This window comes from Camarhynchus parvulus, chromosome 12 (genome assembly GCF_901933205.1).
Source record: "Camarhynchus parvulus chromosome 12, STF_HiC, whole genome shotgun sequence".
Classification (NCBI taxonomy): Eukaryota; Metazoa; Chordata; class Aves; order Passeriformes; family Thraupidae; genus Camarhynchus; species Camarhynchus parvulus.
The window spans coordinates 11000480-11026145 of NC_044582.1; the positions used below are offsets into that span (position 1 = coordinate 11000480).

The 25666-nt window shown below is 43.5% G+C and overlaps 1 protein-coding gene across 4 annotated transcripts in view; it reads left to right on the top strand.

Moving 5' to 3' along the window:
* The window catches only part of PLXNB1 (plexin B1), a 73626-nt gene that overhangs the window by 23465 nt on the left and 24495 nt on the right, over positions 1-25666 (top strand). For all 4 annotated transcript variants that reach the window (XM_030956508.1, XM_030956509.1, XM_030956512.1 and 1 more), the window contains 6 exons: positions 14428-15571; positions 20120-20302; positions 20712-20840; positions 22607-22707; positions 23391-23523; positions 24221-24377. In XM_030956508.1, coding sequence (XP_030812368.1) covers positions 14438-15571; positions 20120-20302; positions 20712-20840; positions 22607-22707; positions 23391-23523; positions 24221-24377 — 1837 coding nt within the window. In that variant the 5' untranslated portion in view covers positions 14428-14437. The remainder of the gene's footprint in view (positions 1-14427; positions 15572-20119; positions 20303-20711; positions 20841-22606; positions 22708-23390; positions 23524-24220; positions 24378-25666) is intronic.

A 25666-nucleotide genomic window follows, 5' to 3' on the forward strand; every position in this document is an offset into this window, starting at 1 on the left:
CACTCCTCTTCCCTCCCCTCCCTTTTTAGCAGTTCAGGGACTGCTTTTCTGCCCTATTTTCTGTGCACCACCAGTTTTTAAGAATAAGCACACAACTGTAGTGCTGTGTGCAAGGCAAGAGTTCTTCAGGAGAAACATTCACCTTTGCCTCCGAAAACACCTCAGGTGCTCATAGAACCTTGGGAGAAGGGTTCTTTGTTTTTATCAGGACCAGTTATGGGCCATTTGTGGGGTGAGGTGTTCGTTCCAAACCCTTAGAGTGTGATTCAAAACCCTAAATTGTGGGATAGGTTTATATTTTTAAGAAACTGTTAGCGCTGAGTGTTGCAACGGTAGGTAATATATTGTTCTGTTGGGTTTTAATGGCCTTCTTTATATTTTTTAATTCCAGTTGTACTTCTGCATATCTGCATCTTTGAAAAACACTTATTTGACTCTTAATAGGAAAACTGGCAAAGGAAAGAGTAAAGCCAGGAAAGTTATTTCAGCCTGACAGGAAAGTTTAGGTTGCTTAGTCAGCTAAGCATGTATTATTAACAAACTTCTATATCTCATAAACAATGTGGGAAACAATTAGTGCATTTGTGAAAGAAATCACTCAGGATTTTTAGGAGTCACAATACACACAGTCTCCAAACCCAGATATTCTTATATGACTCTGCAGGAGAACAAGGTCTGGTAAGAATACTGTTCTGTATAGCGTCAGGAAATCTATAAACACTGTGCCCCTACTTGAGGAAATACTGCTGGATTTAAATGTTCATGAAGACCAGAATAAAGCTCTGGCACACAATCTTGTGAGGGATCTACCCTTCATCAGGGCAGGCTGATTAATATATAAGATAATTTGTATTTTCGAAGAACTAACAGGGAGAGAAAGTTGTTTTTTTAAAAATACCCCCTATTCTGGTGGAAGAAGGATGGAGCTGAATGCTGTGGCTTGAAAGTAAACTTACTTTTGAACAAACTCAGTTTAAGGAGTTAGGCTGAATATTTTAACGGAGAGCTACCCGATGGGCAATTCACTATAGAAGTGGGGAATCCCTGCTGTATTTGATAACCATCACATTAGTTCCTCCAGCTCTTATGGAAGTTGAGTTTTCTACAGCTTTAGGAAAACCACTGCCATTTAATAGAGGTACCTTCAGTTTTTAGAAGTAGAACAGCAGCAACAGTGAACGGAGGTGGGTGTTACCTTCCATATAAAGCATGACAGAATAAGTTGGGATTTTTCTACCTGAAAAACAATAAATGAGAGTTATCTTCAATTCCTGAATCACCTAGAAAGTTTAGAGGGGGAGCAGCTTTTTTTTTTTTTTCCCTTTTGTATTAGAAGTATGAACAGGCTGCATGGAGTAAGCTTGAAACCAAGTAACAACTTAGTCCTTGATGTGTGCAGTTAACCTGGGAAGCTTCTTACCACAGGATGTTGTGAATGCCAAATATCTGTGTGTATGTGAGGACATGGGGCAGGTCTCTAGAAGAAGGAGCTATTGAAGGTTACTAAATGCATAGAAACCACCTTTATCCCAAGAAGTCCCTGAGCTGCTCATTGTTGAAGCCTGGGAGAGTATTCAGGGAGGTGAAGTGCTACTATGGGTTTGCTTCAGTCTGATGTTTCAGGCCAGAGCCAGACAAGTGCAGCCTGGTTTGTCAGCCTGGGGTGGGAGGGGGGATGCTAATAAAACTTGTAAAAAAAGAGACTGGCCCAGCTTGTGTTCTAGGTTGGTTCTGTGCTGGTTGTGATGTACAGCATGCACCTCTTGCTTGCTGAAGGCACTGCCTTAGGCTGCAGGCTGTTGACTTGAATTTGAAGAGAGGCAGAGAGTGTATGTCTAGAAACTACACAGGTAGGAGAAGTGGTGTGAAGATGAATATTGTAAGCAGAGAAGCTGACTTTCCCCTTTTCTCTGTGGCAAATGCTGTTCCTGCTATTATGGGATGGTAGGTTTTATTGAGATACAGAGGCTGCCTTACTGCTGTTAGCCTACATCTTATTTGTGTTAATTTTCCTCCTTTGAAAGGATGTTTCTTGCTTTGTAATGGACTCTAACTTAATTTGAGCTAAAATGGGTGATAAGCTGATGCATGAACAGTAAAACCTCTGTTCCAAAGCCTTTTCAAACTAAAAATGTCGTGGCCTACGTGAGGTTCATACTCTTCAGAAGTACTCAAAACACTGGTCCTATTTTAAGTCCTGTCTAAACATTTAAAAATAACTCAGAAACAGGGCTCACTTCTAGATGCTTCACCCTTGAAAGCCAGCTCTTGCAGTTGGTTTTAGATGCTTACCCAAATGTTCAGAGGGCACAGTACAGAACAGGCCTGGTTGTTCCTTTGAACTTTTAGTTTCAGAAGGAAGATAACAACATCAGGCTATCTATTATTTTGTCTCTAGAGACGCGGTCTCTGCTGTTTTGAGTTTTGGGAGTGGGGGGTTTAAAACTTTTTGTTGACTGACTTTGCTGCTGTGATCCCTGGGGAGCAGCTATGCAGAGCTGACCGGCAGCGGAACTACGGTGCTGTGTATTCTTGGAGGCAGCTCTTATGACTGAAAACTGAGTTGGTGTGTTTTGGGAAGCTACAGCCCCTCTCCAAGGATACAGAAACAGTCTCTGTGCATATCGTATTCTGTAGTGAACATTACTCCATGGAGTGGCTGAGAAGTTGGGTGCTCAGATTACAAACAGACCTGGGGCTGAGGGAGAATCCAGGTGGAGGGGACTGAAGTTCCTTTCCTGTTGTTTGCTCCCCCTTTATCTTGATTTAGTCAACTCTAATGTAGGAAGAAGTTTCTATCCCAAACCCAAGCCTCATCATTGCAGAGAAGCAATGTGCTCAGTTATTACCCCGCTTACAGAGTATCTTTCCAGGTTTGTTCTCAGTTTCTGAATTATTTTCATCAGTAGCTTGGTGCAAGCAGTGATTCTCTCTCAGCTTGCTTCTGTGTGTGCTGTACTTGTCTGCCATTCTCCAGATAGTCTGTCCAGATTAGTTTTAGTTTGAACCCATCTTTAGCCAGTATGATCTTTTCTATTCCTAGCTGATCCATGATTTTATCTAGTGTATTTCCCACTAAGCCCTGAGAAGATTTAAACTAAAACTTTTTCACGAGGCTAAATTTGTGTCAGCCCCACTGTGGACTCCTGGGTTGATACTGGGTGGCTGATTACTCAGTTTGGTCCATGTGTAAGTCTGAAAAGTGCTGTCTGAGCCACACTTTTGGGGGTTTTGATTAGTTATCTATGTGTGGCAGAGTAAACTGTTTCCTTTCCCACAGGAAGGCACAGTCCCTGCCATGTGTGTGGAGTACGCAGCTTAAAATGATAGAGGAGGGCTGCCTGGAACTGGGACAGTCTGCAAACAGAACTGTGATGACCACAGGCTATGGTTTATCCTTCTAGCACAGATGTGCATACTTCTCCCTTGTTTTCTTCCTCTCTGTTCTGTCTAGCTGTTCCTTCTAGCAGAGGAGCAGCCACTCAGCTGTAGAACTCAGTGCTGTTCCTAACTACTGTAAATCTGGTTTTCCTGTCTCCTGGGCACTTTTTTGCCCAAGGGTGACCCTGGCAGGCAGCATGGTCTTGAAATGCCAACAGTCAGCCAGTTATACTGGCTGAAATTCCTGCTCATAGCAGTTTGCATTTCAGATTGGCACTGCAGACCTGTTTAGTGCATCTCTGCAGCCCTAGGGTGAAGGTCTGGGCTTCTCTGAAAGGGGAAAGGATGAGCCAGTCAGTCCTGCTCAGCCAGTGGCTGTCAGACTGAACAGGTGGGAGGGTAGCAAACTAGATGAAGAACAGTCTCAACCAAAAAGTCTTTAAAATTCATGGCTCTCATGAGCAGGTAGCTGGTTCTGAACCTTTGTGCCTCTAGGACAGCACCAAAGAAGTTTTCTCAGCCCTGAACCAGGAGCTCAAATATTTTGCCAGAAAAAGTTAGGATCTCCTTAATCTGAGTGAACAGAAACTCATGTTTGTATAGCCACTTGAAGGTATAAAATTTCTTATTGGGAATTTTTTCTTGTTATACAGTTCCTTGTTCTACATAAGACATGACTAGATGTCTGCATGTTAACAAAATAACTGGAGAACTCTTGTTCTGCATGGTTTATTTCTCCAAGTACCAAATCTTGCAGGGTCCCAGCTTCTGCTTCCTTTGCCACTTAATTCTGCTGTTGCTTATTTTCACTCCTCCAGGCTGTGGACCCACTGTGGTATGAAGGGAGAGCATTGCCTGATGGCCTGTGCCCAGCAATAGTTCTCTCACCCCTCTCTATATGCAGTCTGCTGCTCTGAATTTTATTCTTGAGACAAGAACTTCCAAGTGTGGGCAGTGTGTGGCATGGAGGGCTGTGACTGTGCAGTAGAAGAATAAGGCTGCGTGGCTGCTGCCAGCCTGTGACTCCTCAACCATGTGCACCTTGAATGCCCTTCATGGATGGTTCCTGGGCCACCATTCCATGTTGGACTCCATTTGAAAGCACTAAATATCCAGCCTGCATGGGACAGTCTTTGTTCAGAGATGTTGAGACTGGGGTGAAGTTGATCCTGGCCCTCAGGTCTGCACTCAACCTGTTCAGGCTTCTGCACTTGTGTGGTGAGAGCTGTTGTTCCTTAGATGTGTTATGTAGGTGTGAAGCTTCCCAAGCTTGGGAAGGTCCCCAGGCTTTTTGAACAGCATGGTGTTTTGTTATCTGTTACTGGCTTTATGAAAGCCTTGGCATTGGCTTCCTGAGGTGGAAGAAAATGTCTGGTCACCTCAGTTTGGATCATTATCTAACAGACCTGTGTAACCTAATTGCTAGACTATTGAGCCTAGTAGTTCACAGCTGATGACTGAGAACCTTGCAGGCTGAAGCACTAATTCATGGCAGATAATTGATCAAAGCGTCATTTCTGATAATGCTTTAGCATAACTTGAGTAATAAAAGGTAGAATATACCTCATCTTGGTTTGAAGGCAAACCACAAGCAGATTGTGGTAGTGATGTGGAGTTCTGTTTATTCTGCTGTCTCTTCTGGGTGGGAGGGGTTAGGTACTACTCATGTGGCTGCATTGCATTAAATGTATTTGCATGTTACTGCCTGTATGCATGGCTACAGCCAGAACTGCTGACGCTCGTGGAGTGAGAGGGGAAGACTGTCAAATTGCTGTCAGGATGTATGGTTCTCCAGAAGATGAGGGCAGAAAAGTGAATTTTATTTGAAATTAAGGAAAACACCAAGAAGAATTCTTCCTGTCCACCCAGGACACATTAGTTCTTTATAGATCTAATGTGGTACTAAGTCTGAGACTTAAGGGTGTCAAGAAATTTTTTTTAACAGAGCACCATGCTCTGCTCAATGTCTTCAGAGCAAAATGATTTATTCAAGACAGGCTACTGTGCTTAACATTTCTCATTTGCATCTTGACACCTGGATGGTGGAGCTCGGGATGTGGTCCTTGTGTGTCTGCCTGTGGTCTGTACCACTGCTGGCATGAGCTCCTCCTGTGGCCAGCCTCTGTTCTCCCTTCCCCTGTGCAAACCTGCAGGGCTGATGCTGGCATGGAGACCATGGGGTTTCCTCTTGGAGTGAAAGTGTAGGACTGGTGCTTTTTCACAGGAGTTTCATAGGATGTTTGAAACTTCTCTCCTCTCTTGCTGGGTTGCTCCAAGGCCAGGCTGGATGCAAAAAGAGCTTGCCTTGGGGGTGTGGCCTTTGCCTCTGTGAGAGCTTGGTTCGGGGTCACGGTCCTGTCCTCTGGGAAGCGCGTGCTGGTTGCAGCGATCTCTCTCCCTTCTGCAGGGCATCCTGCCAAGGAAAATAGACTCTAAGGCAGAAGAGATTATGTGGAGATCATGTGCTGTCCTGGCTGTTTGTGGATGAAGCAGCTGGACATTTCTGCTTTATAGAAATTGGCACAAAACAGCTATGGCAGAGCAGGATTCTGGCTTTTGTAGCTGGTGGAGCCAAAGCTGAGAACAGGAGGATCCTGGCTGAGGCTGGGAGAGGTGCCCCTAATGACAGGGAGGGCAGTGTGGTTGGGAAGGTGTGCCTTGTTTGAGGTGGAGGCTGGTAAAATATGAATCACATCTGTTTGAAGTAGTGATGAAATCCCAGATGAAGGTTTTCTGTAATACCTGGCCAAACAGTCTGGTGTGCTCCAGCTTTCCTTTCTCCCTGCTTAGAACGGATGGTCCTGACCTACTTTTAGCAGTTGTGGTTCTGCCCAAGGCTTGGCTGTTCCGACACACGGATCTGCTGTGTTCCCTCTGATGAGGAGTTTCCATCAAATGCTGGCAGACAGGGAAGAGCTGTTCCTGAAAGAGGGACTGTGGGTGCACTTAACTTGAATCTGCCACTTCTCTGCTCTGTGGCTCTGGCCCTGGGTTTGCTTTCCCATGGTGTGCATTAACTTTTGTGTTGCACTGTCAGGATTCAGTTAGATGGTATCTGAATGTTAACATGAGAGATACTGCATTCAGAAACAGCCTGGGAGGTTAGGCTTCCAGCCTTCTAAATATGTGATTAGGCAGGGCTGGAGTACATTCTTAATATTTAAAAATAAATAAAGTCTATAAATGTACCATAAAATAGAAGTTTAAATAGAATATCATCCTGGGGCAAATTGCAAAGCTCTGTGTAGCTCAGTGTCCTGCCTTTGACAAGATCCAGAGGCAGATGCTTAATCAGGATTGTAAGAAACAGGGCATGTATAATGTGGTGGGTTTGTTTTAGGGTTTCGGTTTTTTTCATTTTTCCCCACCTCCATTTGCCTCCCAGCTTATGACCATTATCAGTTTAGGGCCCTGCTTGGCATGAGGAGTTGTATCTCATCATCTGATCTTGACTATATCTATTCTCCATGAATTTATATAATGTCTCACTTGTTTATTTTTCTGGTCTCCATGACATCCTACAGCAGTGAGCTCTACAACTTAATTATGCATTTTAAATGTTATTTGAAATATTCTACATCCAGCAACAATGTCCTTGAGCTGACTTAGGAAAGTTGTCTGTAACTTTGGTGCGTGCTCTCTTGTTTCTGCATTGTAAAATATGGCAGTATAACCATGTAACTCCATCGATAACTCCATGTTTTTCATCTTGACACTGTCATGTTTCAGACCTCTTGACTTTTCCTTATCTTCCCCCTGGTAGTTTCTTTGTCTGTCCAAAGTCCTGCTCTGCTCAGTCACTCCTTATATGGAAGCTGCTCCATGCTTTTGGTCATCTTTGTTGTCCCTTTTGTTATTGTCTCCTTTTTCAGATGTGGGAATCAGAACTGCCTTCAGCATTTGACAGCATAATGGGGATACGTGTTTTCTTTCCTAATTACCCCACAGGCTGTATTTGTCTTTTTGCTTGATACTCAATACTGAACTGACCTATGAAGTTTTCAAAGTTTTTCTGAGTGATAACAGCTAGTTTTGATCCTGTTGTGTTTATGTACTTAGAATATTTTTTGTTGGTTTTCATATTGATATTCTAAGATATTGTGTAATTGCTTTAAAGTGCATGAGTTTTATTTTTTACAGTCTTCTCTGAATTTGATTGTGGTTACTTTTTTTTTTAATAATAAAATATGCCACTTTTAGACATATTCTTCTTCTCAGATCTTATGTGAACATACTGAACATTGCAGATTGCAGAATAAGTTCTTGGCAGATCTCGCTGATAACCCATGTCTGACAGGGAAACACCTGTCTTTTAACTACTTACTAAATCATGATAGGGACTGTGACTTTATTTCCACAATAGGTTAACTTTTTTTTTTCAAGAGTCTTGGCTGACAGTTCTTTTAAAATCAGTTTAGTTAATATTAACCAGATTAAAAATTGTTTCTTGGATCTCAGTTAAACAGAAATGAGAAGTTTGCACTTGGAATTTCCTAGGTGCTGAAGAGGTTTCTCTGTGTTCCACATATTCATCTAGATTTTGGGCAACAACTGGCTAACTGGCTTCCTGAACTCATGCAAGCAAATTTGTTTTTATGTGGAGTGATGGGCTTAGATTTATGTAGATTATCATAGAAACGGAGAATTTGCTCAGCAGAGCCAATTTGATGGCTGATTTCAGTGAGCCCTGCTTTCCTAGCAGGGTTTTATTACAGCTGTAAACCTGTCTAGGCTCTTTGGATATACTCTAAGAGAATGGGATATTTTTTTCCTAACTAGGGTTTTTTTTCCCCTAATTGAAGGTTAAGTCACTGATGCAAATAAAACATGTGATGTGGCAGCTAGAAGATCAAGGGGTTCTTGTGTGGGTAAATGGAGAACTGGTGGGTTCAAACTGGGTAAAATAACTTTTGAGTGCAGTGTCAGCCGAAGGAGTGGCCTGTCCAGGTCAGGTCCTGTCAAAAGAGAATGCTTATCCAGGTCAGGTAGCTAAAAAAGTTGGGTGTTGACAAATTGGGATGAGATCAGAGAGCTACTAGGAAAATTAAGTCTTTCTGACTGAAGGAGCTCAGACCACTTAATGTATCCATCCAAAGGATTACACGTGGCTGCAATCTGTGATTTGGGAAAGCTCGAAGCTGGCAGGATGTGTAAGGGAAGGATTGCATTATGCTTGTCTGCCCTTCGTCTTCTTAGGCATCTATTATTGTCTGCTGCTGCAGCTAGGGTTTCTGTGTAGGTGGACCTCTGTCAGACTTAGAATAGCTGTCTTTATCTTCTTGCCCAAGGAGGATTAAGAAGGAGGATTAGTTTTCAAACTGTTCATGCAAAAAGTGACTAGAGGCTTCTTTGAGTTGGAAGATTTTGTGACAAGTTAGACAATATGAGAAGGCATTTTACTTGGGGTAGAGAACCCTCAGGCATCAGCTTGCTGGGTTAAGGTGGTAGTTTCTATAACTTAGGAGCCCTAAGAAAAAATCGTGGTATCATAAGGAGACTTCAGTCAGGAGCTCTTGGGCTAGAAGGGATGTTCAGTGATTTTCTTTTGATTACACAGAAAGGTGGAGCAGATCCTAAAGGACTTTAATCTTCAAATGTGTAACACCAGCAGAACGTTATCTTTTGGTTAAGATGCCGTGAAACTACCAGCTGGCTTGATTTTTCCCTTTCAAAAATGCACATGCAACATGGTCTTGAGTTCACATTGAGTTAGTGTTTTAGAGGTTAGTGAAGTGAAAAAGTCAACCCTTGATTTGCAACAATAGTGTATATATGAAGAAAGCTTCTTCAACAGTAAGCGTCTTGTGGTTACTTTATATTCCTTGTACGTTTGTGTAGTTGGTCTTGGTTTGTAAAAATTTCACTATTTAACATTGTATTAATCATTAACACTTCATGAGCTAGTTGTACTGGAAGCTTAGTGTTTATAAGCTTAGTGTTATATTTTCATCAATGCAAGGATAAAGTTTGGTTGTGGTAGAGCTGTTTAGAGAAAATACCTATTCACTATCATCAGTTAATTCCAGAACGTCTGAAATTAATATTTAAGTAGCCCCAGAGAGCTAAAAGCACTTTCTGCAGTTTTTCCAAAGAGCAATGCATGAGCATTATTGAAGTATCACATAGTTGACAATATTTTGTGAAACATTCTTTCAGTATAACTTCAATCACCACCCATAAAGGTACGTTGTAATGTTCAGCAATAACTATCAAGGATTTAGAAAACATAATTTTCCCAAGTATTTATCCAAGAATGCTATTAATTCTGTAGTACAGAATTTCTGCCACCTTGCCATTTCATATTTGATACTGTCTTTAAGGGTTTGAGGTTTTTTAATAAATTATTTTGACCTCAGCTTTAGTGTTATTCACATCTGGTATAACAGAGCTCCCTTATCTCTGCCAGTCCTGCTCTGACAGGATTGCTTGAACTTGGGATTCTCCTTGGGGTCAATTTTATTTGGAAAACAGTGGTTTGTGTTCATCTCTGCTGAAGCTGTTTGCTGCAAGTCTTCTTAAACAACAGAGCAGGGAACTGGCCTGGTAGTAGTAAATAAGACTCAAAGAAGATTTATTTATTTAGTGGGAATGCCATCTTTCACAGCAGAAAACAGCAAGTCTCTGTTGAGCATATGAAGCTTAGAAGGGGGCTATAATTCAGGGCTTTTGTGCAGAAAACATAGCAGTGGTCCGCTTCCTGCTGCTGGGCCATTTGAATGTGCTGGAGCACAAGGGTCGTCGTGCAGCTGGAAGAAAGGTGCTTTTAATTTTTAAATCTTTTAGTGCTCACACTGTGGGTTGGCTCTGCAAATGATAAGGTGGAAATTGCAGGTGCAGATTTCAGAGACCTATTTTTTTCCCAAGGCTAATTTTGCTGGGTTTGGTGGTGAGTATGAAATCTAGCCTAGAAGTTGGAGCATTAACTGACCTCTCTATGTTTGGAGGATAGAATGTGGTATTAGGGAAATAATCTGGGAGGATTGGAATAATCTCTATGTGTTGATACGCTGTTAAAATGTGCCCAAATGAGTTCTGGGTTTGTTTCTTTATTAAATAAGCAAAGTTTCTCAGAGGGATACGTGAGGTCAGAGAGATAAAAATAGTGCTACAGAAAACATGATCTTACTTCAAATTTTAAGTAACACAATAGTGCCATTGCTTTAATGTTACTGGTTGTCATTACGTGGTTGTGATATAAATATTCTGTGGCAGAACTGACTAATCCTCCAGCCCTTCTGTTGTGATCCAGATTAAATAAATGAAACTCAGCAGTATTATTTGGATATTAATATTTTACGGTGAGTTAGAGGCAATGTTCAGAGTATTGTCTGGAACATTTTCCTGTTTAACGGGAATTCATCAAAAAAATGGAATATTTAAAATGAATCCTTAAACCTTGGCAATTGCATTCAGAATTAATTAAAGGCTACACACTTTTAGTGCAATCTGTCTGCAACAGCTGTGTTATACACTAGCAGTGAGCACAGGAAGCAGAACGGTTCAGTAAATCCATAAAGAGCTCTGTAGTGTAGCCTGTCATGAAACCATCAGATTTAAATGTAGGTTATCCTCCTCCTTCCTGTCCTCCCAGAGAGGTTGTCATGGGCTTAACTGAAAGGCAAGCATAAAAAAGACAGTGATGGCTGTGCTTGAGAAACAACTTGGAAAATGGAATCAAAACACATTGCTGGCTTTTTTTCCCCTCTCTGTTCTCATGTAGGGTGCAAGTGCTTCTAGCTAGTGATAGCTACACAGTCATGCTCATTTCTAATGTATGTTTGCTCACCTAGCAATAAATACAAGTTCATTTGCTAATGGGTCTTTGTAGCAAAGAGCAACAAAGAGCACTATATTCAGTGTTTATCCATTGTGCAGGTGATTAGAACCAGCCTGCAGAACATGCTGTACTACCATTCTGTTTTGTTTTCTCTGTTCTCACAGAGTCATGAGGACTAGACAGTAGTTTCTTATCTGAATCACTTTTAAGGACTTGCTCTTCACAGAGTGACTTCCAGGGGAATATTGGTGCCTGAAAAAAGAGTAGCTATATGTTAGAGCCTTGACCACAGCAAGATCTGATTATGGCTTGCTGGAATGAAGGACTGGTTGATTTTCCAACCTTTTTCCAGTAGAGGTGCTCCAATAGGTAAGATGCTTTCAGTGAAACATTTGGGGTAGGTTCAAATACAGATCGATGAGCTTGTAACAAGATCCATGTTGCTGGAGTTGTGTCATGTGAGTTGAAGTAATGGTTAGTTCTGCCTTGGTAGTTGCCAGTGGGGCTGTGTGGGACACAGAGCAGAGTCGTACAGCTTGTAGGCATAACCTCTAGCCAGAAAGCCACTGTTTCAGAATCCATAAATCCTGGAGACACATGCCCATTTTACTTTGTAAGTACTGGCAGAGGAAGGTTGCATTAGCTCAAAAGAAGATTACAGATTCCTCAGAGTGGTGTAGTTATAATGGTGTCTTGTGATTCTCAGCTGCTTCCAGATCAAAGATTCTCTTCTCCATGTCATTGTTGCCGTTCACAACATAGTCAAGCTCCTGCTGTTGGGTGGCCATCAGCCTGTTCTTTTGTTTGCAGGCATTTTCAGCTTTGAAACTGAGACTCCAGACAGTCGCACAACAAGCCGTCGCGACATCTGCATGATGGCAGTGCAGAGGTATAGAGACAATTGTGTGGTTAGGGGGTTCCTTAAATCAAGTTCTCTCCAACAGAAATGATGAAAAAGTGTTAAAAATAACTGTCGTGTTGGAGTTGGAGCAAGATCTTTTCTGCTGATCTAAACCTGAGGGGATAGAGTCAAATTAGATCTCCTTCCTTCAGTGAGGGTTTCTCTCAGATGCTACAATGCACTCGCTTACCACTCTGGAAAAGACTCCTAGGGTAGTTCAGGGCTGTTTGCCAGTCTGGGTGAAGCAGAGTGTGTTCATAGCTCTGAAGCAGAAAGCACTAAGTGTCCATTATCAGGGCAAACAAAAGCCCCAGTGTGCACGTAGCCTAAACACGGTGCTGGTGCGGTGTGAATCAGCGGCTGTGTGCTCTGGGAGAAAGCTGCCAGCCCAGAGCCAGCATTCCTGTGCCTGGGCATATCCTGACAGTGCTGCCTACTTACCTACAAGAACCGTGTGAAGTGGAGCTTTTCCAGAGCTTCACAAAGCCTATATTTAATAAAGTGTTGTTTTTATAATACCTTCCATCCGCTGGATTTCACAAGTAAACTAATCCTCTCAACTGGTCTTTAGGTAGAGCAAAGATGCCAGTTTTACTGACAAAGGAGCCAGAAAGCAGACTTCTGTGGAGTTTTTTTGCAATAGCAGGGGAGTAGAAGATGGATCTAGAGTCTTACAGCTATTGTTCTCAGCATTGCTACTGTGTTTTCTGCACGTTGTGTGCTGGGCATTGTATAGAATGAGTGTAAGACACAGTTTATAGGTTGAGAAGTTTGTGGCCTAAATTGGTTAAGTCTTGCAGTAAATGCTGGAGTAGTTTACACTTGAAATGCTGCAGATCTTTTTCTGCCTCTGTGCTTTAAGCACTTCTGAGCTAAATCACTTTGAGCTTATGAGGAAGACCCAAGAGGGCTGATGCCCTAAGAGGGAAGTGATGATAGTTTTCTTAACTTTAACTACAAAATTAGTATCACCCCTGAGGAGCTGAGTTGCCAAAATGAGCACAGCAGATTACAGGGCAGTTCTGGAGGAGATACTGTACTCATCAGCTCCACAGAGCCTCTGACCCAGCTTGGCAGCTGTGCAGCTCTGTGCAGCTTTGATACCCTGCCTGCAAGAGGGAGGGAGGGCTGGAAGGAAATAGATTCACAGCTGCATCACCACCTACTTCTCAATTTAAATGAGGTGGTACTCATAGTAAATTATTGAGTACTTGCAGCTGTTTCCCTCTCTCTCAATGGGGAAAGTGTTAATCTAAATGTTGCAGGTACTTATTACCACATTTCCACCAGGCTGTGGGGTTCCCCATCTTGTCTAGAGCAGTTGTTCCCATCCATGGCATGACTTGAGTGGATCACAGTAGGTTTCAAAAGGAGTTGGTCTAAATATTCTGTGGAGAGGAGCTGAACAGGTCTGGTGATTCCCTGGGTCTGTCCAACATCTACCCTGGACTTGCTTGCACTTTGAGACATGGGAAGGAATGGAGCGTTGTCCACAAAGCAGGCACGTTTAAATCACCTTTCACAGTACTGGGAGAAGTGCTGTGGAGAAATGAGTGTCAGTAAGAGAGTTCTACCCCAGAGAGTGCAGTAATAGGTGAACAGGTAAAGGTGATCTCCCCCTCACCTGGATGTGCTGTGTAACTTCCCAGGAAGATGGGGTCCCACAGAGTGTGGCTTGGCAGGACTGAGGGCAGACTGGTAGCCCCAGAGGGGAGGCTAGGAGCTGATGTGACTGATACTCCAGAAGCTTAATCCTGGCACCCAGGCTCTGCTTGGGTGGGTGATGCTCAGTGGCAGAGATGGCATGGGAAGGTTTCTTCTGAAGCATGGGTGGAACAGCCTTAGACGCACAGGAGGCTGTTGATAGCTGTAAGTGATAACAAAGAGAGGGTTTAATTATGATATCTAGATCAGATACAGAGTGAAGGGCTTGTAAGTTTGCTCCAAATTGGATCTCAGCTGCAGTTTATTTAAGCAATGGTCCTGCAGGTTGTGTTTGTCTTAGACAGTGGTTTGTTTTACTGTGGTGTTGCTCATTAATACCATATGCAATGTGCTGGCTCCTATGGAAATTTGGCCCTGTCCTAGAGAACTTTCAATACAGCATCATAGCTCAGCTGTGCAGGAGTAGAGTTAAATGTGGATTTTTCTGATGTTACAAGAGTAGTGATCAGCTTCAATATTGCATTTACTTGCAGCATTGCAGCTTCTCCTGAGGATGCTGTGCCTGTCATCTTGGTGTGGAGCTGAGTGAATTAAATCTCTGATACTCCTGAAGGCCTCTTGCTGTGGGTGTTATTGAAGGATTTTGAGTATAAATCTTTACTTCTGGTTCCAAGGAGTTATAACAGCCTTTCCTCTCTTGCAGAGTGTTTACCATGCCTCTGGGAACGTTCCTCCTTCCTGTTCTCTGTTTCTTGGGAGCATCAATTCCACGGGGACTGCAGTATGTCACATTCTCACACAATGCTACAAAATTCCTCCACCTGTCCATGGACTTGGAATCTGGGACCGTTTACTTGGGGGCCACCAACTTTCTCTTTCAGCTGACATCTGACCTGCTGTTGGAGAACATGGTTCAGACTGGGCCAGTTCTGGACAGTAAGGATTGCCTCCCACCGGTCTCAAAGCTGGAGTGCCCTCAGGCACACCACACTGACAATCACAACAAGCTGCTGCTGGTGAACACTGTGCAGAAGGAGCTCATTGTGTGTGGCAGCGTCCACCAGGGGATCTGTGAGAAGAGGAGCCTGGAGTCCATCGACCACGTCCTCTTCCGTCCGGAGAGCCCTGGTGACACTCAGTACGTGGCTGCCAATGATCCCAACATCACCACTGTGGGACTCATCGCCTACTCAAAGGATGAGGTGCCCTTGCTGTTTGTGGGACGAGGGTACACCAGCCGAGGAGTGGGAGGAGGAATTCCTCCCATCACAACCCGGAATCTCAGGGCCCATGGAGGGGATGTTCAAGCTACAGATTCTCACTCCATTTTCTCCTATGAAGAAACAGCAAAACTGGCTGTGGGCCGGCTCTCAGAGTACAACCACCATTTCATTAAATCCTTCACTTACCACTCCAGTGTCTATTTCCTCTTCTACCGGCGGGACCTCAAATCGCAGTCACGTGAGTACAAGACCTACATCTCACGCATCTGCCTGGATGACTCCCACTATTACTCATACGTGGAGTTACCTCTGCTGTGCCAGAGCAAAGCCAATACATACAGCCTGCTGCAGGCAGCCTATGTCACCCGGCCGGGAAAGGAGCTGGCCCAGGGACAGCTGGACACCGAGGGCGAGGTGCTGTTTGCAGCTTTCTCTGCCTGGCAGGCTTCCTCTGGGAAACTGAGCGAGGAATCTGCGCTCTGTGTCTACACAATGGAGGAGGTGGATCGCCTGACCAACTGGACTAGGGATGTTTGCTACATGAGAGATGGGAAGTCAGAAGAAGGGACAGAAGTGGCATATATTGAGTATGATGTCAGTTCCAACTGTGTCCAGCTGCCAGCGGTAAGTGGCTTTGTATTTTTGAGCAGTCTGCAGCGTGTCCTTGTGTTGCTCTGTGTTCCTGAGGTTATCTTGCTTATACAGATGGATGTTGAAATCTGGGTTAAAAGCCTTTGGGCTCAGTCTGTTGTGCCCCACATGCGCAGGATTCCTTGCAGAGGGAGAGGAACTGTATGTGACAGTGGGAAGAGCATCTGATGTGACCTGGCCCTGAGGCCTGTCTTGTGGCAATACCAGGCCAAGGGCACTGAAGCTCCTGTTCAAGTCGTTCTTTATCTGTGTCATGTCCTGGTCTGCACTGCAGGGACGGAGAGGAGCATGTGTATGTGGTCCTGTGTGTTGGGAAGGGAATTTAAGGGGTGTGCTGGGTCCCTGTTGCTTATGGTGAAGTGCACCTCACAACAGCTTCCTTCAAGGGCACTCAGGAACAAAAAGAAACCTTAGCAAAACCAAGTGTCAACAAAGACATGTTCAAAACCCTCCTGGATGCGCTCCTGTGTAACAGGTTTTAAGTGACCCTGCTTTGGCAGAGGGTTTGGACTAGATGGTCTCCAGAGGTCCCTTCCAACCTTAATAATTCTGTGATTCTGTGCAAATCCCAGTTTCCTATAGACTCCTTTAATCCTGCAGACTTTTGGGCACAAGAAGGACCTTCTCCTGAGCTGGCTCTTTTTCTCCAGAGCTGTAAGAGGTGATAATCCTTTACATTCAGTGACAAAAGCATGATGGGATGTTGCAGGATAAAAATTTAACCTAAAGTGGCTGTGACCCTGAATTCTCACCATCTGGCAGCCACACTAGCTGCAAAATCAGGGACAGTGATTCAAACATGGCAGCAGTGCTCTCCTGGATGCAGTGTCCTGGCACAAGGCTCTGTGACTATGAGCAGCCTGTTTGCACCAAGGGCGTTTCAGGTCCTTAGCAGAGCACTGTGTTATCTTGTGTCTTCCCTCCACAGAACAGGCTGTCCAGAGAATTGCCTCTTCCCAGCCTGGTGCTGCAAAGAGCAAAGTGTTACCACAGAGCTTTAGAAGTTTCTGGGGTTGGGTGTGTGGTTCAAAACCAGTCTTAAAATTATGGTTTTCCTTTCAGTAGCTAAAGCTGATTGTAGAGTACTTGTGGGACAAGGGAAGGGTAAAGAGCAGGCTTGGAGCAGGATGAGTGTGAGGGTGGGAGGAGTATGTAAGAGTTGGGAAGGAGGAGACTGACCAGCTTGATGTCCTGCTTTCTCTGTATTTCTTAGGCATTCCCCCCGAGTCCTTTGAAAGGCCACATGAAATGACTTGTCACAAGTGATTTTTAGGGGAGCTTAAGGGGAGTTAAATGTTGAACAGGTATGAGCACATGAATCCTTCATTCAAAATGATGTAGACTACCCTTATACCATTTGATCCAATGGAGAAGTGGATGCACAGGGTGGGAGAAAAAGGCAGTCTGACTGTGATTCCTGGTGCACGATCCCAGGGTCCCAGCTGGATGGTTTGGCTTGAGTGGGCTGACCATAATGTGATGTCTTATTAACAAGTGTGTCCAATGAAAGGTAAATGTCCTAACAAACCTGATCCTGCACCATTCAGCACATGGGGTAGTGCTTGTTCACATTGTATCCAACATCATGTAAAGGTCTGTGCCAGCTCCAGCCTGCTCCAGTCAGGGCTGAGTGGAAGTGGCTGTCAACGGGCATTTTATGCAGGAACGATTGTTTTCAATGGTGGCAGCTTATGCTGAATGTAAGGATAATGCTAATTAATTTCATATTTTTCTGCCTCCCAACCAACTAATGCATAAGGTATGCCCTTTTCCTTAGTTAGCTCTGCCTCTGAGTTTCAGTCCAAAAAAAGAGGCTAAAATTGAGTTTTACAGTTCAATACAATCCCTTGAACTGGGAAAAAAAAAACCAACTTGTTTTTATAAGGATTTCAGACCCAGTTCATTTGTTCAGTTTGCTGGAGATTCATTAGTTATGAGATGCAGGAGGCTGTGTAGATGCTGTTTAGTGACTTGATAAATTGGAAGTGTGAAACATTTCTACAAGGCTTGGGAAGGCTGCATGTCTTCTGTGGGTGTAGTTTTCAAGGCATGTATCTTGTCCTTTTGTTTTTAGTCCTCTTCATGCATAGATATAGCTTGTCCATTGTTGTTTCCTACCTGTGCAGATAGGATACACACAGCAGAATTCACAGGAGCAGCTGCTGCATTTCATTAAGACACTGGATGATTCCTCAAGTGCATTTTCTGCAACGTTGCCAAGTTGTTATTCATTGCAAGCAATTCAAAGAGCTTCTATGTAAATTTATATAAGTGCTTTATACAGACAGCCCCTGTGAGGCCATGGCTGGGCTGTGCCAGTGCTGGGAGAGCTTGCACAGGTCACGTTGGTTTATGGTAGATAAATGTTGTGTGTGAGGTGACTTGCCCTTGCCATCACATAAAGGCACCAGCAGCGCTGAGCACGACTGGGTTACAAATATTTCTGACTTGTATGTGGACATTTTTTAAGCAGTCTTTGAAAAATCAGCCAGTAGTGGGGTCATTAGGCTCCAGAATTTGTACAAAGGTTGCAAAAGTTATCTAGAATCCCATTCAAAATAAGGACTTAATGCTTTGGAGCATGGAATTTTGGCAGTGGCCTGCTTTCTAATAAATATTATAGGAATTGGATAGCTGGAGAAATAGAAGTCTTTAAGCTACAAGAAGATGATTGGAAGAAGCTTAAAAATCAAATGGCAGGTGGAAAGAAAAATGTATATTACTAAAAATGAATGCTAGTTTAGAGGATGGTAAGAACTAGCAATCATTAAAAGCTATAACCTCCTCAGACTTTGTCAGAACCTTACACCAAGTGTGAAGAAAAATAATTGAAGTAGTATTTGAAAGGAAAACAATGAAGCACTGGACTGAAAGCAGTGCTAGTCTAACTGGCATGGTTTGTTAATAGGACTGCTGTGTCAAGCCTTGCTTCCCTGCTAAGATAACAATGCATTTGAGACGGGAACAGAGCTGAGCAGGTTAAATATGTTTTAATGTGGGATTTCCATAGACCTTCCTAAAAGCTGCCGATTGCTTCTAGTTTCTCCATGAAGTAGTCAAGTATTTAAAAAACAAACAAAGCCAATGACAACACAAACCACACAAAAAAAAGATTTTAAAAATTTTTAAAAAAGAGAAATGGGAGGAGAGGGGAGAGAGGGCCAGGTTTTCCGTGGGGTCAGTGAGTGGAGATAAGCAGACACCTCAGGAATGCCATGAGGTGCTGTTATCATGGGTCTCTGATGGGGGCAGCTCCATTGCCTGGTGCCGGTTGGTACCGTGCAGCCTGAGCTGCCAAATGCAAAGCCACAGACATCAGGCAGAAGGAAAATGTAACCCTGCTTACAAGGAGTCTAAATTGAACCACATAGCCTGAGGCAAGAGAGAGAGCTGGAGTCAGTATGGACTGCACAGTTAATGTGCTGCTCCACGCTTAGCTTTGTCAGAGTAATTAGTAAAGGGGCTGGAGAGGACAGTGAAAACATTATAAGGGATTTCATGATGAAAAAAATCTTGAATTTACACAAGCCACATTGTTTGAAGACAAGACACTGATCAATTAAAAAATGGTGTTTTAGATACTAATTGTTGAGTGAACAATCCTGCATTCAGTCTCCAAAAGGATACTGTAAAATTAACATGGACATGGAACAAGGCACCAAGAAAGATGCAAAGCAACACAGGAACTATCCTAGACAAGACTGAGTTTGTTACTTAGGAAAAAGATGAATCATAATGGGATATCTTTTCTCTGCACACAACAAATAGTAAATAAGTTTGCAGCTTTCGTTGTCCTTCTTTAGAATACAGTAAGTGAAGGTTTGGTGGCACTGGGAGGGAACCAACTGGAACAGAAGAATGATTGATTGTTTCTGCACAGAGCAGTGGAGTTAATGTTCAGAACTCTCACAAGACTTAGAAGGATTGAAGCAGTGTGCAATGATGTCGCTTGCACTGCTCTCTGATTCCTAAGTGCAGTTAGTAAGCTCTTTGGAGCAGGTTGTGTCCCACCCTGTGTTTATGTATGTCCTGATGCACTGGGATTCTACTTCAGGCTTAGAATTTAACTTGCAGGTGTTACAGCAAAACCATGCAAATTGCTTGAGGTGGAACTTGTCTCAAGGTGGCTTTGCACTGGAAACAGAAATTCTCTTCTTTTTCCTTTGCTCAGAAAAACACAATTAATCTTCCCCAAAGTAGAGTCATGTCAGTGTGTAACAGCAATGTTTTTTGGAGAACTTGCAGGAATTTCAATGCACTTCATTACTGATGCTGAATGAACTGGCTGAAATGTCTGCAGGATTCTGTGAGGGTACAGACAGTTATCGTACCTAAACTAATTATTAAAATATTGGTGGTTTTGCCCTCAGTAAAAAAAGCTTACGAGGGGCTAAAGCTGAATTCACTGCTGGAGAATTCAGGTGGAAGGGGGATGATGGGAAGTGTTAAATGAGCTAACGTTATTTGTACCTCTTTTTTTTTTGGTACTGATTTCCCTGTTCTTTTCACTCCTCCCAAAAGGACACCCTGTATGCCTACCCCTGTGGCTCTGACCACACTCCCAGCCCTATGGCCAGCCGGGTGCCCTTGGAAGCTGCCCCTCTCCTGGAGAAAACTGAGGCCCGTCTGACAGCTGTGGCAGTGAATGTGGAAGATGGCCACACCATTGCTTTTCTTGGAGACAGCAGAGGAAGGCTGCACAAGGTATGATCTACATGCAGCAAAAAGGATAAAACTAACCAAGGGTAGTGCTCGGGTAAAAGGGGAAAAGGACAGTTTTTCTTTTTCTTTGGGAAGTTGGGTTCCTACTAAAGATTGTTACTATCAGATGGTCTCTTCTCACCCTGTACTGCCTGTGGAAAACGTGAATGCCCCAAACGTGGTCACATTGCTTTTGGTTACATCTGCACGGAGCCAGCAGCAAGGCTGGGGCATCCTGCACAGGTATTTCTGGCCATGTGCTTCACGTGACTGAAGTCACTGCACAGAGGTTCTCATGGGAGGTTAAAACCCTTGCACACAGCAGCAGTTCCAGTTTGTTCCTGTTGTAGAACAGGTGCCCCCAGCTCCTGTGGTAGTGCTTTGCCTGCTCACAACTGTGGCTCTCTTGCAGGTGTACTTGGGAGCCCAGGGAGAGGCACACACCTATGCTTCAGTATCTATCCAGGTGAACAGCATGGTGAGTGGAGACCTGCTGTTCGACCAGTTGCAGGAGCACCTCTTTGTCATGACCCAGTCAATGGTAAGAGCAATACAATCCTTTCCACAGAGGAGCTGAAAACACTAGATGTCCAGACAAACTGCTGACAGGAGCAGGGGAGGAAGGGGAACTGCACCTGGCTAAGCCTGTGCTGGGCAGCAGCTGCCTGCCACTCTTCTTACAGGAGTGGGGACTGACCTTTCCCAAAAGCTGGAGAAAGCCTTGTTAGCCTAATCCATGGCTTGTTTGTGTGTGCATTTTCTGAAGTCTGTCAGGCTGTATCAGCAGTGATGGAGGAATGTGAACTGCAGGCTGTAAAAAGCTGCTCTGCTGGCATGAATACAAGGGACCACCAATTCCTGGATTCCTTTGTTGAGCAGGAACTGTTTGGACAACAGTTTGCATCTCCATTTGAGCAGAAGAAAGCCTCTGGGTTCACATGTGACCCATCTTGGTTTTGCAGGAGCTTAAAAAGAGAAAAGAGATTTTGTGTCACTTCTGTTTTTAATCAGTTAAAAGACCAAGCTGTTCTTCTGTAACCTACAAAAAGCAGAAATGTGTGGGAAATGTCTTCAGATAGCAGAGGTGTTCTCTGACCAGGGATATAATAACAGTCTTGCAGATGAAATCAGTCTGTGGAAGGACCCATATGAGGCACCTTTCTCTTTACCCCTGCTTTCTGTAATTTTATTTGTGCCTAGAGGCAGTTGGAGGAGAAGAGGCATTGCAATGCCTTAGGCTTTTGGGATGTTGGTGTCTGCTGAGTAGGAAATCCAGCTATGGATACTTTATTTGAGAGGATTTTTACCACCACTTGTATCAACTCCTTGAACTGGAAAGAAAAGGATCCTCCTAGCAAAGGAAAAGCAGTCCTTGAATTACTCTGAAGGAAAGAACAAACAACAAATGAGAGCCACTGCTTCCCTTTACTCCCCCAGTGCACTTTGAGATACTTGTAAAATTTGTAACACTTCAAAGCAGGAGTTGAAATCTGTGAGTGGAAGAAGATTAGGGAAATCTGAAATATATCCTTAACAGTAGTTATTCTGCCAATTAAAGTATGCAAATTAAATCATGTACTTAGCAAAAGTAATAGGTCTGGGATTAGAAGTTGGTATTTCAAAGTAGCTGACAGTAGTAGCTGAAGTGTAGTTAGCAGATTAAAGAGGGCAAGAGGCTGAAATCAGCAAGGATGGTAAGTTAAAGCAGAAGAATTTTGCAAGTAAAATTTACCCCAAGATGGCATAAAGTTTTTGTTCCACATTGATCAAAGCTTCAGGGTCTATTTTCAGTCAAAATGGTAGTTCTGCCAGGTAGAGCTGGGCAATAGTGCAAATGGGTTCAGAGGACTCAGCTGTAGCTGCTGTCTCCAGCTTCAGTCACCTCTGTGTCAGGAGAGATCATCTCGCATGACAGAGTCCAGAAAAGGAAAAGAGTGGATGATATTCAGTCAGCTATTCTATAATTCACTTTGTTAAAATGCAGTTTTATGACTAAATACGATTTCCTCCTTGCCAAATGTGTTGCAGAATAATCAATGAATAGCAATACAGTTTGCTTTCCTCAGTGTCTCTCTATAGCCTGATGCTTAGATGTCCCTTCACCAATATGTGAAATGGCCATTCAAATGGGCTCTGGAGACTTGTTCCTATTTTGTTTGTCTTTAAGGGAGGATAAATTGAGGATCAAAAAGTTGTTTTGATGAGCATGTGGATGATGAGACTTGCTAGTTAGGCATAAGAAGCCAATGACCTGGGAGCTGTGTTGTGTGTGCTGTGTTTTCCACTTTTCATTTCTTTCTCTGACAGGTGGTAAAGGTTCCCATAATGGAATGTTCCCTGTACTTGGACTGTGAATCCTGTCTGGCACTGAAAGATCCCTACTGTGGCTGGTGTGTCCTTCAGGGAAGGTAAGATAGATCCCTCTTCACCTGTAAGGATTGTGGAGGGAGAGTGACTAGGGATTATCTCTGCTTACTCTCTTCCTTATATCTCTGTCTAGGTTTTGATTATTTTTAGTTTCTTTATGGGATATTTGCTCTAACTTACCATTCCTCTCTCTGCTTCCCTAAAACACTGCCAGCAGCAATAGCAGTTGCACACAGGGGCATCTTTCCATTGCTTTTTGGGTCTTTGGCACCACTCATGATTCTACTGTTCATTAGATTTCAGCCTGGTTTTAGTCTGACTTCAGCTCAAACTACCACATTGCACATTTAGAGAAACTGTCTTGTCTCTTCTTCTGGTGCCTTATTTAGCACTCTTTCACTACTTGTTCCCCTACTGATGTTACTTAATGAGACATGGTTTATTCCAGTGTCTGTGTCTGCCTGCTGGCTCTGCTTCTCTGTAGAAAGTCACAGGAATTAGTTCATGACCCCTGAAGCCCAAGAAGTGCTTACCTATCCATAATTTCACAACAGTTCATCCTGTTATTGAAGGTGGTGGGAGGCTGGGACTTCAGTGGCTTGTGCAGCAGCTTCCCCAAGACTCTAGCGAGGCTTGAAGGCTTGAGACAGGCAGTGTCTGCTTGAAAGCCAAGCACAAGCTGCTGCTCAGGTCTCTCACTGGGCTTCTTGCTGTTTCCCTGCAGGTGCAGCCGTCGCTCCGAGTGCTTGCGGTCCAGGCTGAGTGAGCAGTGGCTCTGGAGCTTTAACTCTACACAGCAGTGTCTGTCTGTCCAGTCACTAACTCCAGCCAATATCAGCAGAGAGGAAAAGAGAAATGTGAGTGGGGGTGATCATCTGATGATGCTCAAGCTTGTAGAAAGTATTCTGCAAACTGACGAGTCACAAGTCTTTCTCTTGCTTTCACTGGAGTGCTGAAACACTGAACCTTCAGGCACATTGTCTGCCTCACATGAGGGACTTATCTCCTGGGGCAGCCAAGCTGTTCATTCAGTTGTTTGGTTGTTTCTTTGTTTTCTCTGAAACTAAATGTCCTTGTTTGCTTAGAGTTACTGGGTATTCTGGAGTATGTGATGCCTGCTTGGATGGGGATCCTCCTTGTTTTAGTATCTGTAAGGTGCCTGTGCCTGTGCTTCCAGTGTTTCTGTCACTTGCTGTCAGGAAGCCCTGAAAGGAGTGGCCCAAAATTACAGCTCCTGTCTGGCATGTGATAGCTGACAGAAAAGCTAAGAAGGTGCTGGAGTGATTTGAAGTCTGTCATTGTGTCAGGAGGTGGCAAGAACCTGTCTTTTGCTAGAGGCTTGGGCAATGGGGGAAGTTGTCGGTTGCTGGAGGGATGCCAAGTTCAGTTTGGGAATAGCAAGAGATGATGAATGGAACAGTCAGTCCTAGGAGACATTATAGGAAAATGAGCATTTCTGTAGGTAACTACTTTATGAGATTCTTGAAAAAAACAGAACAAGAAAATTATATTAAATTAAGGCAAATTATTTACTGGTTATTATTGAACTGACAGATATTCTTGGCCATCTCGGACTTACCTTCTCTGCGTGAGGAAGAATTTTACTCGTGTTATTTCGAAGATTACGAAAGCCCAGCAGTTCTGACAGAGTCAGGAATCATGTGCCCTTCTCCAGATCCCAGCCAAGCACCAGCTTTGCCAACAGGAACAGGTTAGTGAAATGCTTTAAATGGAGCATGATAGCTCTGATAACATTGTTGGGAGAAAGTATGTTGTAGGCCATCAAATTGCCAGGATTAATAGCCATGAATGTATGTGGACTGTCAGCAGGTGTTCATTTCATTCCTCATAATATCTGTTTGCTTTCTACTTGTGTCACACACATCCTGTGCTATTTTGGGCTGTTGCCAAATTCCAGTGCCAAATTCTGATAGTTGGAAAGGAGATCCTGTTTGAAGGGGTGTATGCAAATCTGAATGTGATCTGAAATGCAGTCTAGAGAGTGGCTGGTTTGGCAGCTTTTTCCTAAATCTGGGGAGAAAACTCTCATAAATATTGCTTTATTATTAAAACCAAGCAAAGCACAGCCTTCTCAAAATCCATGTAGTGGGAGAAGGAAGTACACATAAGGAAAGGCAAGAAGAGACCTTAAAGTCTCTTAAAGAAGAGTCCTTAAAGATATAAATAAATCTGTAATGGGGCATAGCCTCAGAAAATACACAGTCAGCCTGTGAACAATAGCTGGCTGAGTATTGCTGATTGGCCACTCTAAAGAACCTGGAAAGTTCTCAATTTGTTTTCTTTGCATTGGATTTTACCCAGCCTGTCAGTGTGAGCTCTGATGAGCTGATCTCTTCAAAGAGCTTGTTCATCTGAAGTAAAAGGCAGGTGTCCACTGGGACACATTCCACACCATTCACCTAAATGGCTGAACAGATTTTTCTGTGCAAGTATGCAGCTGGCTAATAGGTATGAAGCAATCTCCATGGACATAACATGACACCAGAACTCAGCAAACACACTCATTCAAACTCCTTCATTTTCAATATTATTTGCAGCATTTTAATACCTGGCTTTCACGCTGCTTTTGTCTGGAACAAACTCACCAGATCTCCATTCAGGGTGGTCAGGCAGAGGGAAGAGGGCTTCATGCACTGCCACTGCAAGCAGAGTGGGCAGGATTTGCTTCTCTGTTTAGTCATATGGGCTTGAATGTAAGCACAGTTGTAAAAAATCAGTGTAGATAAAGCCACAGTCTAGTTCTCATTATTCTAGGCTTCAGATATTCTTATCAACTGCTTTGTAAGTCAGCCTTGCTTTTATTGCAAGATACCTTTCCTACATTACTCTCATATTGTGTCTGAGACTTATCAAGTAGCTCCTGTTCTGTGGCATGAGCTTGCTGGTGGATGGTTTCTGTCCGTTTGATCTATTTGTGTTGTCCCTTTGCTTCCGCAGTGCTTCTCCCACTCAGTGAGCTATGGCCAGGCCTTCCTAGCA